Consider the following 14,186-nt stretch of genomic DNA (forward strand, 5'->3'; position numbering starts at 1 on the left):
TTTTCAGGTTAGGGTTATTTATGATTTTAGAAATATTTGCATATCCCATAAACCAATTTATTAACTCCATATCTATATATTGAGCTAAAATAGTTGCTACTATGCAGTTCACTACAATGGAAAGTTTTTGCATCAGCACAATTTTCTGAATTGCTGAACCTGCATTGTATCTTCCTACCACGCACATTTACAGCTTTTCTCACTAGATTATCGCAACACCATTTTGTGGTTAAAAAATACTTAATTTCTAGACTGGGAAAGCCAATTCCTTTCACTTCAGGAAGGAGCTGAACTCTGAGTCTGAATAGTTTGTACTGTATCATCACAAAACATTATTTAAATTGGAGCTATAGCATCAAATTTTGTATTACTTTCCCCACTGTAATTCAGATACAAGAAAACACATACAGAAAAAACATTGCTCTATTGCACATTTAATTAAAACATCAACGTTTTTTTCCCCTCCTTTCTATATGTAAAGTGCTTCGAGTACCCAGAAAAGCACTATATAAATATAACAAATTATTATTATTACTTTCTTTCCTCAGCCGTTCTCTGTTCTTTGGTGTTTATCAGACAAACTGTTTGTGTATGTATTTCAGATTCTGACCCAGGAAGACTGGAATGTGGTCCTGTATAATGGAATGGCTTCCACCTCACCATGGGCGGCTCTTTACTTTGTGGCTCTGATGACGTTTGGGAATTATGTTCTCTTTAACCTCCTTGTGGCCATCTTAGTGGAGGGGTTTCAAGCAGAGGTATATATATATATATATATATATATATATATATATATATATATATATTACAGCTTGCTCAGTTACAGTGTTTTGTTTATATTTCTTAATGCAGATAGTCTGGGGAGTTAAACTTCAATACTGCAGTCAACATAAGCCTTTTTATGATCTACATTACAAAAAAAAATCTAAATGTACATCTTATAAACCAATATATCAACTCCACGTCTAAATCTACAGCTAAATATGTCGCTTATATGAAGCTTTGATTTATAGTCGAAAGTCTTTATATACATTACTTCAGATGAACGAAGGTCTTACAGGTGTGGAACGACATTAGGGTGAGTCATTAATAACATCAATTTAATTTTTGGGTGAACTAACCCTTTAAGGACACTCAAAAGGAGACACAGCAATCGTTTAGGAAATCAGCACTGTGATTGACATGACTAGTGTTAAAGGAACAGAACAAACAATAAAGTCAAACAAACAATTCAGTCTTTAGAATCTGCTGTAATGCGGAGTTTGCACTGAACTGCGAGGAAGCCACACCTTATTTTGGAGCTCCTATCCTAATTTGGATATCTTCAGGCCTTCTATACCCTTCTCCAGAATTTGAATTCTGAAGGATGCAGATTTTTCCACAAAATAAGTAGATGCCTCCAGATAGTCTGGGGAGTTAAACTGCATTGCTTGATACAGTGCTGCAGTGGCCCATCTGTCATGCTGGGGACTATGTGAATTGTTTGAACTTGTTATTAGTAGATGTAAACCTGAAAAAGCTAAAACAAACACCAACTTAACACAACCCTAACCAAAATATTTCGAACAGAGTATCGGCCCTGATAATACGGGCACCACAGCTGTCTATATGCACAGCAGGTTGTGACTGAGTGAAGTTTGAAGTGCAGTTTGTTGTTGATGCCAGAGGCTGGTGTCCTCCGAGAGAGTGACTCCTGTTTGGCTTCACTGCACCATGAATAACACTTTAGTGGGCTGAGCGGTTACTGAAACACTCTGAGCTGTCTACAAAAATCTCTTGTGCTTTACAGGGAGATGCTAACAGCTCAGATGCAGATGATGAGAAGCGATCGGAAAACCTCGAAGAGGAGGAAAAGATAGGGGATACAGGTTACTTCCTTTTTCACTTAAAATGTCATTGCCGGGTAACGTAAAAATTACTTTTATACACACATGCACACTTTTTGCACTACATAGATCATTCAGACATAGAGTTAAAATTATCCCATGATTTTCTCACCCTCAAGTCATCCTAGCTATATATGACTTTCTTCTTTCAGACGAATGCAATAGGAGTTTAAAAAAAATGTCCTCTCTCTTCCAAGCATTATAATAGCAGTGAATGGCTTCTTCTTTTTTGAAGTCCATAAAAGTGCATCTATTCATCATATAACTGCTCCACACAGCTCCAGGGGGTTAATAAAGGCCTTCTGAAGCGAAGCGAAGTGTTTGTGTAAGAAAAATATTCATATTTAATACTTTACAAACTGTAATCTCTAACTTCCGCTGACTGTCGTACACGTGTTCATGAGAGACTGGCAGTCCAGCGTATGACGTATGCATATTTATCTTACACAAATGCACAGGACATTTGTATTCGTCTGAAAGAAGACATCTAGGTGAATAAATCATGGACTAATTTACATTTTTGGGTGAACTAACCCATTAAAGTTAATGCGTACCTATTTCACATAAATTAATCTACTGAGGAAAATGTTTTCATTTTTTATGTTCTTTCTCCCATACACAACTTTAAGTTATTCCTGTATAATCCATTTTCATTTTATTTAACAAATGATGTTGACTTTCATTGAACAACCTCTTTTTTTTTCACAAATAGATTTGAATATGTTCAGTCCGATGACATCAGCGAATGGGCATGTGGATCCTTGTGGCACTTTGCCTCCTCCAATCATCATGCACACTGCTGCCACACCCATGCCCACTCCAAAGAGCTCTCTTGGACCGGAGTCAGTGTTTGGTTTGGCCGAGTCCAGGTGGGGCAGTGGGATCTCAATAGATCCAAATGCTTTTGATCAGATATCCCTGGTAAGAAAAAAAAAGTGTCAACCTTATGTCTGTTACAGTGACAACACATATATTGCTTTAGTGTACACTATAGTTGTGAAAAGAAGATAAAAATGTAATGTCATAAGGTGAAGTGATGTCATAAATTCAGCGTAGCATTAGCTCTGGCAGGTCACTTTATTCTAGCTGGCATCAGCTGACCATCATAGGAATACCTATCACAGCATACATATATAAGCTCCTCATAACTATCAGCACTTATTGCGTTTCTCTGGAGCTAATTACCATCCTCCATCCCCCGCTGTCCTCTTGTCAGTCAGGATTTGGTATACTTATTCCTCTTGAATCATCACGTACATATCCACGTACATGTTTTTTGTCGTATACAGTATCCCGTTACTATCTCGGTGTGAGAAAACTGCTGCAAACAATGCAGTGCAGGAGTGTACTGTCCAAATGAATCAAACTGAATCAGAAATTGACTGATTAGATTAAAAGGGTAGTTTATTTGAAAAAATGCCATTGTTCTTTGATTTTGAACAGGTGATTATAAAAACACAATCTATGTGATTGCTGAAATATTATTAGGGAAAATAATTCTCAAATTGGTATATTGTAATCTCAGTGTGATTTATCAAAGGATTTGTCAGTCATTTTTCAGTAACATTTTAGTGGCACACAGCGGTATTTCACTGTCTTAGTAAAACGGGTCTAGCAATGAAGTAATAGCAGTGAGTAATTAAAAGCAACGTAAATTAATTACATCCACATTTTCATTTATGAATTAACCTTTAATCCAAAGTGACATTACATTCAAGGCTTAAAGGGTTTGTTCACCCAAAAATGAAAATTCTGTCATTAATTACTTACCCTCATGTCGTTCGACACCCGCAAGACCTCCGTTCATCTTCGGAACACAAATGAAGATATTTTTGTTGAAATCCAATGGCTCAGAAAGGCCTTCATTGACCCCAATGTCATTTCCTCTCTCAAGACCCATAAAGGCACTAAAGACGTCGTCACAAAGTCCATCTCGCAATAGTGGCTCTACAATAATTTTATGAAGCAACGAGAATAGTTTTTGTGTGCAAAAAAAAAAAAAACCAAATAACGACTTGTATAGTAATGGACCAATTTCAAAACAAAGTTATGAATCAGTGTATCGATTCAGGATTCGGCTTGCCAATGTCACGTGATTTCAGCAGTTTGGCGGTTTGACATGTGATCCGAATCATGAATTTCTGATTCAGTTTGATTCAGTTGGACAGTACACTCATGCATTGAATCGTTTGCAGCAGTTTTCTCACACCGAAATAGTAACGGGACACTGTATACGACAAAAAAACAAAAAGCGTGCTGGATACGGTGGATATGTACGTTGTCATGATCTCCTGTGTGGGATGTCTTGTGTTACTACTGTATGTAGTTTTGAAGTTAGGTTCTGTGTTATTTCTTTGTTTACCCCATGTTTGTTGCCACGGCTGCTCATTTGATCGCACCCTCTATGTTTATTACCATAGTAATTTATTATGCCTTTTGTTCTCCTCTGTATAAATACCGTTGTGCTTCTCTGGTTGGTCTGTCAGTCGTTGTTTTGCTGTACCTGTTCCTGTCGTGTGTTTCATGGACTATCCTGTCTTCCCTTTGTGTTCTTTTGTCTTGTGGATTATTTTTAATAAATTAAGCTGCATGTGGATCCCCTTCTCTGTCTGTCCCTTTGCCTGCCAACTTGTTAGCTTGTGCATGACTATGCTCTGCAGGTAAAATCAATTAATGTCCATATATTCAAAACAGGGTCAAAATATGGGAACACTTATTTTGATGCCCCAGTACTGTTGAAAGGCAGTAGTACTTAATTGCTGTAACAAGCAGTATGTGTAACATGGGCACTATAATGTAACATCTTACAAGGATAACATATTCTTTTTCTATCTCAGACTAGCCCAAGAAGATCTCCGTGCCACTCCCGTGGCGCAGGCAGTAACTCGGGCAGCCGTAGATCCAGCTGGAACAGTTTAGGACAGGCGCCGAGTTTGAGAAGGAAGGACACGGCTGGAGACAGGGAATCTCTGCTGTCCGGGAAGGGCAGGGGTAGTTTTGAGGATGAGGACTTGGAGGGTGATAAACGGGCCAATATCAGTGGGGGCTTACTGCAGCATCCCAGCTCTCTAGATATCCATGAGCTGCCCCAGACCCCCGGCTGCAGCTCTTTGGGAGAATACCTTGACTGCAATGGAAGAAGCCTGCACTTACATACTGACCTGTCCACCAACCTGAGCAAAGAAGACTCCATCGCAGAAGAGGACATGGATGATGTAAGTCACGGCTTTACGCTGGATAATCACACCTGTCCTGTGCTGTTTGTTACAGTCAGGCAGTGCTTATGACTTGTTTTTCAAAGATGTCTTCCCAGGAGTTTGTGTCTTGTGAGGAGATTAATTGGCATGCTGTAATTGATTCAGCGTGGTAGTTTGAAGACAGTAATTATTTTTCTTTGTTTGTGGAAAGTGACCTTTATTAGTGTCTGTGTGATGATATCTGTTCTCTTAAGAGTCTTGTCTTAAAATCGAGTTTTTCATGTGCTGTGAAATTAGCTGAAACAATAGAGCTACAATAAAGGCCCACATACATACTAACAACATACACAACTGGTCGAACGTCTGGACACACCTAAACATTCTGGTAACACTTTACAATAAGGTTTCATTTTTTAACATTAGTTAACTACTGTAGTTAACATGAACTAAGAATGAACAATACTTTTACAAAGTATTTATTAATCTTAGTTAATGTTAATTTCAACATTTACTAATACATTATGGAAATCAAATGTTATATTTGTTAACATTAGTTAATGCCCCTTTTTAAGAAAAAAAAAAAAAGATATTTTTTTTAACTTTTTATTCATCAAAGAATCCTGAAAAAAAATGTATAATGTTACCACAAAAATATTAAGCTGCACCATTGTTTTCAACATTGATAATAATAAGGAATGTTTCTTGAGCATCATTTTGGAATACAGTCTACACTAAAGACTGTAGTAATGATGCTGAAAAAATCTAATTTGCCATCACAGAAATAAATTACAATAAAATATAATCAAATAGAAAGCTGTTATTTTAAAGGGATAGTCCGCCCTAAAATAAAAATTAAGTAATTATTTACTCACCCTGGTGTTTATCTAATGCCGTAGGCGTACTTGCTTTTGCAGACCACAAAAGGAGAAGGATTTTTTTTTTAAAGTACCACCAATGCTCTTCCATATAATTTCAGAGAATAGTGACCAGCAACAAGCCTTTTTACAAAAATGCACAAGAATTACAGAATGATTCCATGCAACACATGCCATATTTTACAAGTGTTCTGGTGGTATACAATAGCGCTTGGTGAAAACAATTAGAAATGTTATGTTTTTAATGATTCTCACTCATTTGTGAGACTCTCAAGGTATGTGAAATCAACATTAAGAAGAATGTGACATGAAATATAACCCATGTACTTCTAATCCGCTGTGTTTGTCAGGAAGTATCATGTCAAAGTGAATTGGAGCTTTAATAGTCTAATGAATGTGCGGTCGATCACAGAAGATAAAAAAAAAAGTGGTTTGTTTTTTCACCAACTCCTATTGTATACCCCCAGAAGGGTTGGAATATATGGCACGTGTTGCATGGAACCATTATGTGACACTTTTGCGTCTTTTATAAAAAGCTTGATTCTGGACGCTATTCACTGCCATTATACTGTATGGACAACCACGTGTGGGACATTTAAAAAAAGAATTCTCAATTTTTGGTTCGAAAAATAAAGAAGAATTTAATTAGAACAACACCAGGGTGAGTAAGTGATAAATTAATTATAATTTTAGGGTGATCTATCCTTTTATTGTAATAATAATTAAAATATTATAACAATACAAATATTATCCCTATTATCACACCCCTATTTTACTTTTAAAAGTAAAATATTGCATTACTATACATTTAGAAAATGTTCTCCAACATTGGGCACTTGTTTCATTTTTTATTCACTATCTGGTCTAGCTTAACCATTTATTTTTATACACTTGACTTTAGATAAAAAAGTTTAAGATGATAAGAAACAATTGTGCCCAAACTTTGACCAGTTCTGTATTTCTGTGTTAGATGTGCAGGTTTATGTGTATGGCTATCACCAGACCAAGCTCAATTTAAGATTGAACATTGGTCTGGGGAGTCTGCTTAGTATTTTCTACTGCACAAAAGAAGCGATCAATGAGCATTATTTAAATGACTCTGTACGCAATTGGTTAGTCCTTCAACCAATTAGACCACAAAAGGCGTGATAAACGAGCATTATTCAAATGACTCTGTATGCGATTGGATAGTTCTTTAAACAATCAGTCCACAAGAGGCGTGATCAATGGGCAACGACCCATCGATTCTCTATCCGTCATCGTGTTAAACCCGCCAGTAGCCAGGTGGATAAGCCAGTCTGTAATTGGTTCCTGCAAAAGTGTAACAGAAGCAGAAGAAATTAATGTACAGGTTTCCAGACTGAGTTGCTGGGCGAAATCAAATCACCGGCAGATCAGGCTGGGTTTACCCAATCTACAGGTTTATAGCACACATTAGGCATACCTCTTATAATTGTCTTGTGTTTTTTTAGGCTATCCCAGGAAACCAAATTGCATTTTTACAATTGTATACATTTGTCTTCATGTTTGTATTATTTCTTGTGAAGGAAATTTGAGTTATGTATCAATAAGTCACTGCTGAGTTGTTGGGAAAAAACACTTAAAATTGTTGTATGAGAGGTGCTGCATGGCGTTGAACCGAAACTGCATAATGGAGTGCATAAAATGTCCATAAAAACTGCATAAATGTGTCAGTGTTAGAAATATTCTTTAATGATTTCCCACAATTGTATTACAGCTGCATCATGGTGTCATTTCTTTAAGTTGAACCATCTTTCTAGCCAGGTACCTGGAAATCAATTAGACATTGAGACAAAGTGGATTTTAATTGCGTAAAATCTATTTTGCAAAAAGCACATTTGCACAATTAACAGTTAGTTATTTAAATGGTAATTCATCACATTTAAACAAGCATGCATTTGAACCCCTATTTATTGATATTGGATCAAGACTATTATCCTAATGCTTTTAAGGAGGTTCTTATCTACTTTAAACACTTAAAACTCCTGACAGTTTAGAGCTGTAGTAATTAGCCGTAGTTCTTGTTCAATTTGCTGACACCTCTCTCTCGTGTTACAGAGTTTCTGCCTCCGTCTCAAGAGGACATTGGAAGCATATAAACCTAAGTGGTGTAAAAATCATGAGGACTGGTCCCTTTATCTGTTCTCTCCTCAGAGCAAGTAAGTATTTGCCATCTCCTAGCATCTGCTGAACAAAGGTTCACGTTCATGCTTGTAACTTGTATAATTTTTTCCTAGGTCTCGGATGATGTGTCAAAGGTTAATTTCTTACAAGATGTTTGATCATATAGTCTTGGTATTTATCTTCTTAAACTGCATAACCATTGCTATGGAAAGACCCACTATCCAGCCATCTGTAAGTTTGCTTATCTTTAATAGTCTATTTGCATCTATGCCTACTGGATGTATGATACAGTATATAATGATGTTTTTTTTTTTCATTTCAGGAGCGACTGTTTCTCAGTATCTCCAATTATATTTTCACTGTGATCTTTCTTGCTGAAATGACTGTAAAGGTATGATTTTTGATTTTCTTATATATAAAGAGTGCTCATTCCACAAAACAATTGCACAGATGTGATATGGCTTGTGTTAAAGGTGGTGGCCCTTGGCTTCTTCTCCGGGAAGGACAGTTATCTGAAGAGCACCTGGAATGTTCTGGATGGGATCCTGGTCTTTGTCTCGCTCATTGACATTCTGGTCTCTCTGGCTCATGGTGGACACCGAATCTTTGGCATCCTGAGGGTTCTTCGCCTGCTGAGATCTCTTCGGCCGCTGAGGTGAGTCAGTGAAAGGTCACAACGTGCCTGTCTGAGGCGCAATCAATCAATGAAATCCGATACACAGTCATTGCTCCAGTTAGGAAATAAACTGAAGGTTAGTTATGTGGTTGCATTATGTGTATACTCTAAAAGCCCCTTCTCACTTACTGATTCAACTAAAGCTTGACAAAATTAAAGGTCTTTGCACCGAATATTGAGTCCGATATTTTCGCATGCGTTTTTTTGTATTCGTGATCCGAAAAATTTGTCACGCACAGAGACCTTGCACACTGAGTCAGATGGGGATTAATAAATGCGTTATGAAAAAAAAAAAAATCAAAACCAGACAGTGATGTCTAGTGAGGATGATTTGTTTGTCCTGAGGAGATTGGGTTCATCCACTCCTGCGATCGCGTAGAGAAGTTTCTATCCAGCAGGATTATCCAGACCGACCGATTCAAAGTTTCAGTGTCAGTGGCTCAGTTTGATGCTTTGCTAGCGATACTGGAGTCACATATTAAAAAGAAGACCACTAATGGCCGTGAATCAATTGATCCCGAACATCTGGCAGTATGTCTATGGATCCGATCACACACACTCACACACACACACAGCTTTACAGAGACTGTGCTATAATTATAGCTGTGATATAATAAACATTTGTGGTATTTTGCTAGAATAATATGTGTGGTGGCTCTGAGTTGTCAAAACGTCTCTCAAAATGCGTTTTTATGGATGTGAAAACGCAGAAAATTGAACCTGTTCTGAATTTTTTTTTTGACGAAAGTTTCGGAGGCAGTGTGCAAGCGTGATTGACATAACGTGAGGTCAAAGTTATTTTTTGATGTGCGTAAATTTTGCATGCGAATTTCGGACTCAGTGTGCAAAGGCCTTAAGTCTATTTCAATTTATTTTAGAGGTAAGACCAAGCGGTGGTTTATTGATCTTAAAGGTCACCCAGTCTATTGTACCATTACAAAAATGTTACTGCAATCCAAACAGGTTGAAATAGGTTGTATCTTTACTTTTCACTTAAATAGAGTGATTAATCGTGCTCCTGGACTGAAGCTGGTGGTGGAAACCCTAATAACATCCCTGAGGCCCATTGGGAACATTGTACTGATCTGCTGCGCCTTCTTTATTATCTTTGGCATTCTTGGAGTTCAGGTAATTGCTTTAATTGCAATTCACTACGTGCTTTTCAACAGAAATATGAGTTTGTTTGTTTTTTTGATAACAGTATTGATATTATCTATCACAGCTCTTCAAAGGAAAATTTTTCCGTTGCGAAGGTTCCGACACTAAAAACATCACCAATAAGGTTGATTGCAATAATGCAAGATACAAATGGACTCGAAGAAAGTACAACTTCGATGACTTGGGACAGGTAATTGTTATTCACTACACATTATTCATTGGTTTGACATACTGAAGCATAATAACCCTATTGGGGAAAAAAATGTATATGCTGGTTAGGGAAGAGATCATTTGCAAAAACAGATAACTATTTTCTTAAATAATTGCCATTGGGTTGTTTTGATTAAGGTTCCATGAAAAAAGTTTCAGCTTTTATGTTCCTTTTACGCCATTGAGTTCGTCAAAATTATCCATCCTCGATCACTTTTAGTCGGCTTTGAAGAAACTCAGACGAAACTTCTTTCAGCAAGCACAGCCTGTAACTGAGTGGAATACTGCACGCTGATTCACTGATTGACAGACTTAACGAGTTGTGTTCACAAAAAACAAGGGTGCTTGTCGGTTTCTGCTGTAGAACGTGAACTTGCCATGCCTTGATTGTGGACAATACTGGATTTTGTTACAAAACGCATTTAGGGGTCAGAACGTGCTATATATGTAAGGGATAATGTACACCAAGCCGGTTGTTATCGCAGAATAAACCCAGACAGAGTGATCAGGATCTTGCATCACTCTGAAGGGGTTTATTCTGCGATAACAACCGGCTGGGTGTTCATTATCCCGCTTATTACACGGCTACTAGTCTCAAATAAATTAGACACAAAATATTTTCTTGAGATTAAATATTTTATTAGCTCTTATGCAAAGCTTCCGCGAAGGAAAACAGATCCAACCTGCTTTAAGCCTTTATCTATTGCTGCTAAATGTTGAAAATGAATGCTGAAAGGGTTAATTCACGCAAAAATGAAACCAAGCCTATGATTTACTCACCCTCAAGTCATTATAGGTATATATGACATTCTTCTTTCAGACAAATACAATCAGAGTTATATTTAAAGGGTCATGAAACCCCAAAACACTTTTTTTGAGATATGTATAGGTTGCACATCATTGAAAAAACTAAAGGTACTCATTATTCTAATTCATAAGTGAAACATATTTATTTTTGCATTTTTCAGGGCGATTTCTGTCTTCCGGTTTGAAAAGTTTAGTCTGAGAAACGTCACGGAATCTGACCTCAGCGCGGGCTTTTCGGTCCATGTATGGGCTGGTGGGGACATGCTGACGTCGACCGCTCCAAGCGATTCTCGATATATATTCATGACATAAAGCTCATTCAGTCCAATCCCTGCGCTGTAGTATGCATACAAGATAATTTAGTTAATATACATCAGACAGTCACTTCTGTCAGGCTCATCATCTTCCATCATTATTGTATGTTAGGGAAGTTTTGAAAGCAGCGTAAGAAAAGTGAGGCGTTGTGCTGATACGAAGTAACGTGGGCGCCGAGCGAGCTGTAACCAGCTGCCGTCTGTGGAAGCCTTTGCTACCAAAGGCTCGGTAAAGTAAAATTAACCTGAGGAATCGCACGCCGAACCTGCAAGCGTTGACCATCTCATTTATGTCAGGAGTGCAAAATAACCGATCTATAGGCTAATGAACAATATTTTTGATGAAATAACAAGTATCAAAAGCCACCTTTTTGTTTTATTTGTGGTCATAGACATGCACTAAACCGCATGTGTTCGGTCTCTTAGTGAAACAGCGTGCTGCATATTTGGACAAATATAGATTTAGCTGCCGAGTGATAGACAGCACGGATCGTCACGGCAATCGAGCGCGTCGCTCTGTGCTTCAGATGCGCGGTCAAGATAATGAAACCTCAAACCCCTTCGCTTTTACCGATCTAGAATTATGCTGCCTTCACGTGCCATCGGAAATTGTAGCATTCCGACTTCTGAAGTCGTGATTACGAAATCATTGCATTGAAGTCTCAAAATGTGAGAGCGTTCATGTGCAATTTTTACCTAGGAAACTCGTATTTACGATAATTCTGAAAGCACCTGAAGGTAGCATTACACCTCTATCGCATTGCAAGCATGTTCGGGAGTGGTTCATGTTCTCTTAGGCCGGGGACACACTGCAAGCGTGCCGTGAGCGTCTCGGCTGCGTGGTTAACCGGTTAGAGCTTACATACTGCCTGCGTCACGCGCGTCACACAAAACATTGCAAAATATTTCGTCATACAAAATAACATTTATTTTCATTTCTCACTGAATTATGCTGATTTGAAGAGCTGAAAAACTTGCGATCTCTGCTGCACGCCACTTAATGTCTCAGAGCTCTCTCATTCGCTGTACTCATCCCTCATTTAATCTCTGTTATAAACAATGCCAACGGGAACCGAGAACATGTCTCAGAATCGCTCTAACTGCTGCTGTTGGTATCGCTAATCTTAATGCACATAATGACACTCCCCTATTAATGCAAACCATTCCCTCTTTCCACACAATACCCATCCCACCTTTTCACAGTCGACCACTACCCTTTTAACAAGCCTTTTCAAATCGAAGGTGTGAAAAAACACCGCTGCAGCAGGGGGGTTTCATGACCCTTTAAAAAGTCCAGGCTAACGTTAATCCAAGCAGTAGATTTAGCTGTTTTTGAAGACCATAAAAATGCAGCTGTCCGTCAAGTAACGTGCTCCACACGGCTCCGATGGGTTAATAGAGCCTTCTGATTCGAATTGATGCGTTTGTGTAAGAAAAATATCCATATTTAAAACTTTATAAAGGAAACCCGCCTTGAAGTCTTCCATTGTAGCCATGGCTGTTTAAGTATTTAACAGCCACAAGATGGCACCAGCAATAAGCATAGAAATAGTACCGGTCAAGATAACTCGTAGTACCTGTATGATCGGGTGTTATCTGGAAATAACATACCGCTGGAATGCACGATTGACCAATCAGAATCAAGTATTTCACAGAGCCGTGTAATAAGTGGAGAATAACACATGGCAGTCAGTTCAGTTTTTTTTTTTTTTTTTTCGTTTTTTCGCCATTTATCGTTTTTTTTTTTTGTGCATATTACTTATGTCCTGAAGTATGGCAGCCTGTTTGAGCTGGTTTCAGCTGTCATGCTTCAAAACCTTCCCAATACCTTCCAGCATATGCTGTTTTTTCAACAGGGAAAGCAACTGGCTGAGTGAAAAAGTGAGGTCATATTGCCTTTTTGTTTTTATAGGACCTCCAGTCAGAAAACGTTTATTTAATATTATATAAACGTAATTTGTTTGAAATTATCCTGAGACTGTCACTATGAACAAATAAAGATTTGTCTGGTTACTGTCTCTCTTCCACAGGCTCTCATGTCACTGTTCATCCTCTCCTGTAAGGATGGATGGGTCAATATAATGTATGATGGGTTGGATGCTGTCGGGGTGGACCAGCAGGTTTGGATCTGCTTTGCTCATTTTAGCTGGTGCTGTTTCAGTATTTATAAATTCACATGACTTTTTCTAATTTGTCATATGATGGATGTGTCCTCCATCTTCCTGCCCTTCACTCCTGCAGCCTCAACGAAATCACAACCCCTGGATGCTCCTCTACTTCATCTCTTTCCTGCTGATCGTCAGCTTTTTTGTGCTGAACATGTTTGTGGGAGTTGTGGTGGAGAACTTCCACAAGTGTCGTCAGGACCAGGAGGAAGAGGAGGCACGTCTGCGTGAGGAGAAGAGGCAGAAACTGCTGGAGAAAAAGCGCAGGAGTAAGGAGAATTGCGGGTCTGGTCGGTAGTCTATTTTTCTGAGCACTGCCTGCTTCCAGAGCCTGAGAGAGAAAGCTAGAGAATTTTTTTAAAGGCAGAAGCAGTCATAAGGCTGAGTAAATCAAATCAAATAAAAAAAAACTTGCACATTTTGGCACCAATCTAATGCCAGCCTTGGATTGTGATGGACTGCAGCATGCTCCTGCATGAGATTTCCGCAATGCCTGCATGACAAACCAACAGAGGAAGTTTGCACAGTGCATATGGGGTCAGCGTCAAGATTGTATCCTGCTATGATAATATAGTGTGGTCGGTTAATAGAAGGCCATTTTAGTTTAAATAGAAGACCAAACCAGAACTAATTAGGACTGTTTATTTAACGTGTTCATTTTCCTACACTGTAAAAAAAATATTTAGAAAAAGTTACCTGGTTGCCTTAAAATTTTGAGTTCATTGAAATTAAAATTTTGAGTTAATACAGTGA

The 14,186-nt window shown here is 38.2% G+C and overlaps 1 protein-coding gene across 6 annotated transcripts in view; it reads left to right on the top strand.

The window, feature by feature from the left end:
- The window catches only part of cacna1ha (calcium channel, voltage-dependent, T type, alpha 1H subunit a), a 152,844-nt gene that overhangs the window by 125,294 nt on the left and 13,364 nt on the right, over window positions 1-14,186 (top strand). For 5 of the 6 annotated variants that reach the window (XM_067419547.1, XM_067419564.1, XM_067419522.1 and 2 more), the window contains 12 exons: window positions 603-758; window positions 1,790-1,868; window positions 2,599-2,807; window positions 4,724-5,101; window positions 8,038-8,138; window positions 8,217-8,334; window positions 8,426-8,494; window positions 8,577-8,758; window positions 9,781-9,907; window positions 10,002-10,127; window positions 13,299-13,388; window positions 13,510-13,723. In XM_067419547.1, the coding sequence (XP_067275648.1) occupies window positions 603-758; window positions 1,790-1,868; window positions 2,599-2,807; window positions 4,724-5,101; window positions 8,038-8,138; window positions 8,217-8,334; window positions 8,426-8,494; window positions 8,577-8,758; window positions 9,781-9,907; window positions 10,002-10,127; window positions 13,299-13,388; window positions 13,510-13,723 (1,849 nt within the window). The remainder of the gene's footprint in view (window positions 1-602; window positions 759-1,789; window positions 1,869-2,598; window positions 2,808-4,723; window positions 5,102-8,037; window positions 8,139-8,216; window positions 8,335-8,425; window positions 8,495-8,576; window positions 8,759-9,780; window positions 9,908-10,001; window positions 10,128-13,298; window positions 13,389-13,509; window positions 13,724-14,186) is intronic. The other variant, XM_067419529.1, reaches the window with a different exon arrangement.

The sequence above is a fragment of the Pseudorasbora parva genome, chromosome 2 (genome assembly GCF_024679245.1).
Source record: "Pseudorasbora parva isolate DD20220531a chromosome 2, ASM2467924v1, whole genome shotgun sequence".
In the NCBI taxonomy this organism is placed as follows: Eukaryota; Metazoa; Chordata; class Actinopteri; order Cypriniformes; family Gobionidae; genus Pseudorasbora; species Pseudorasbora parva.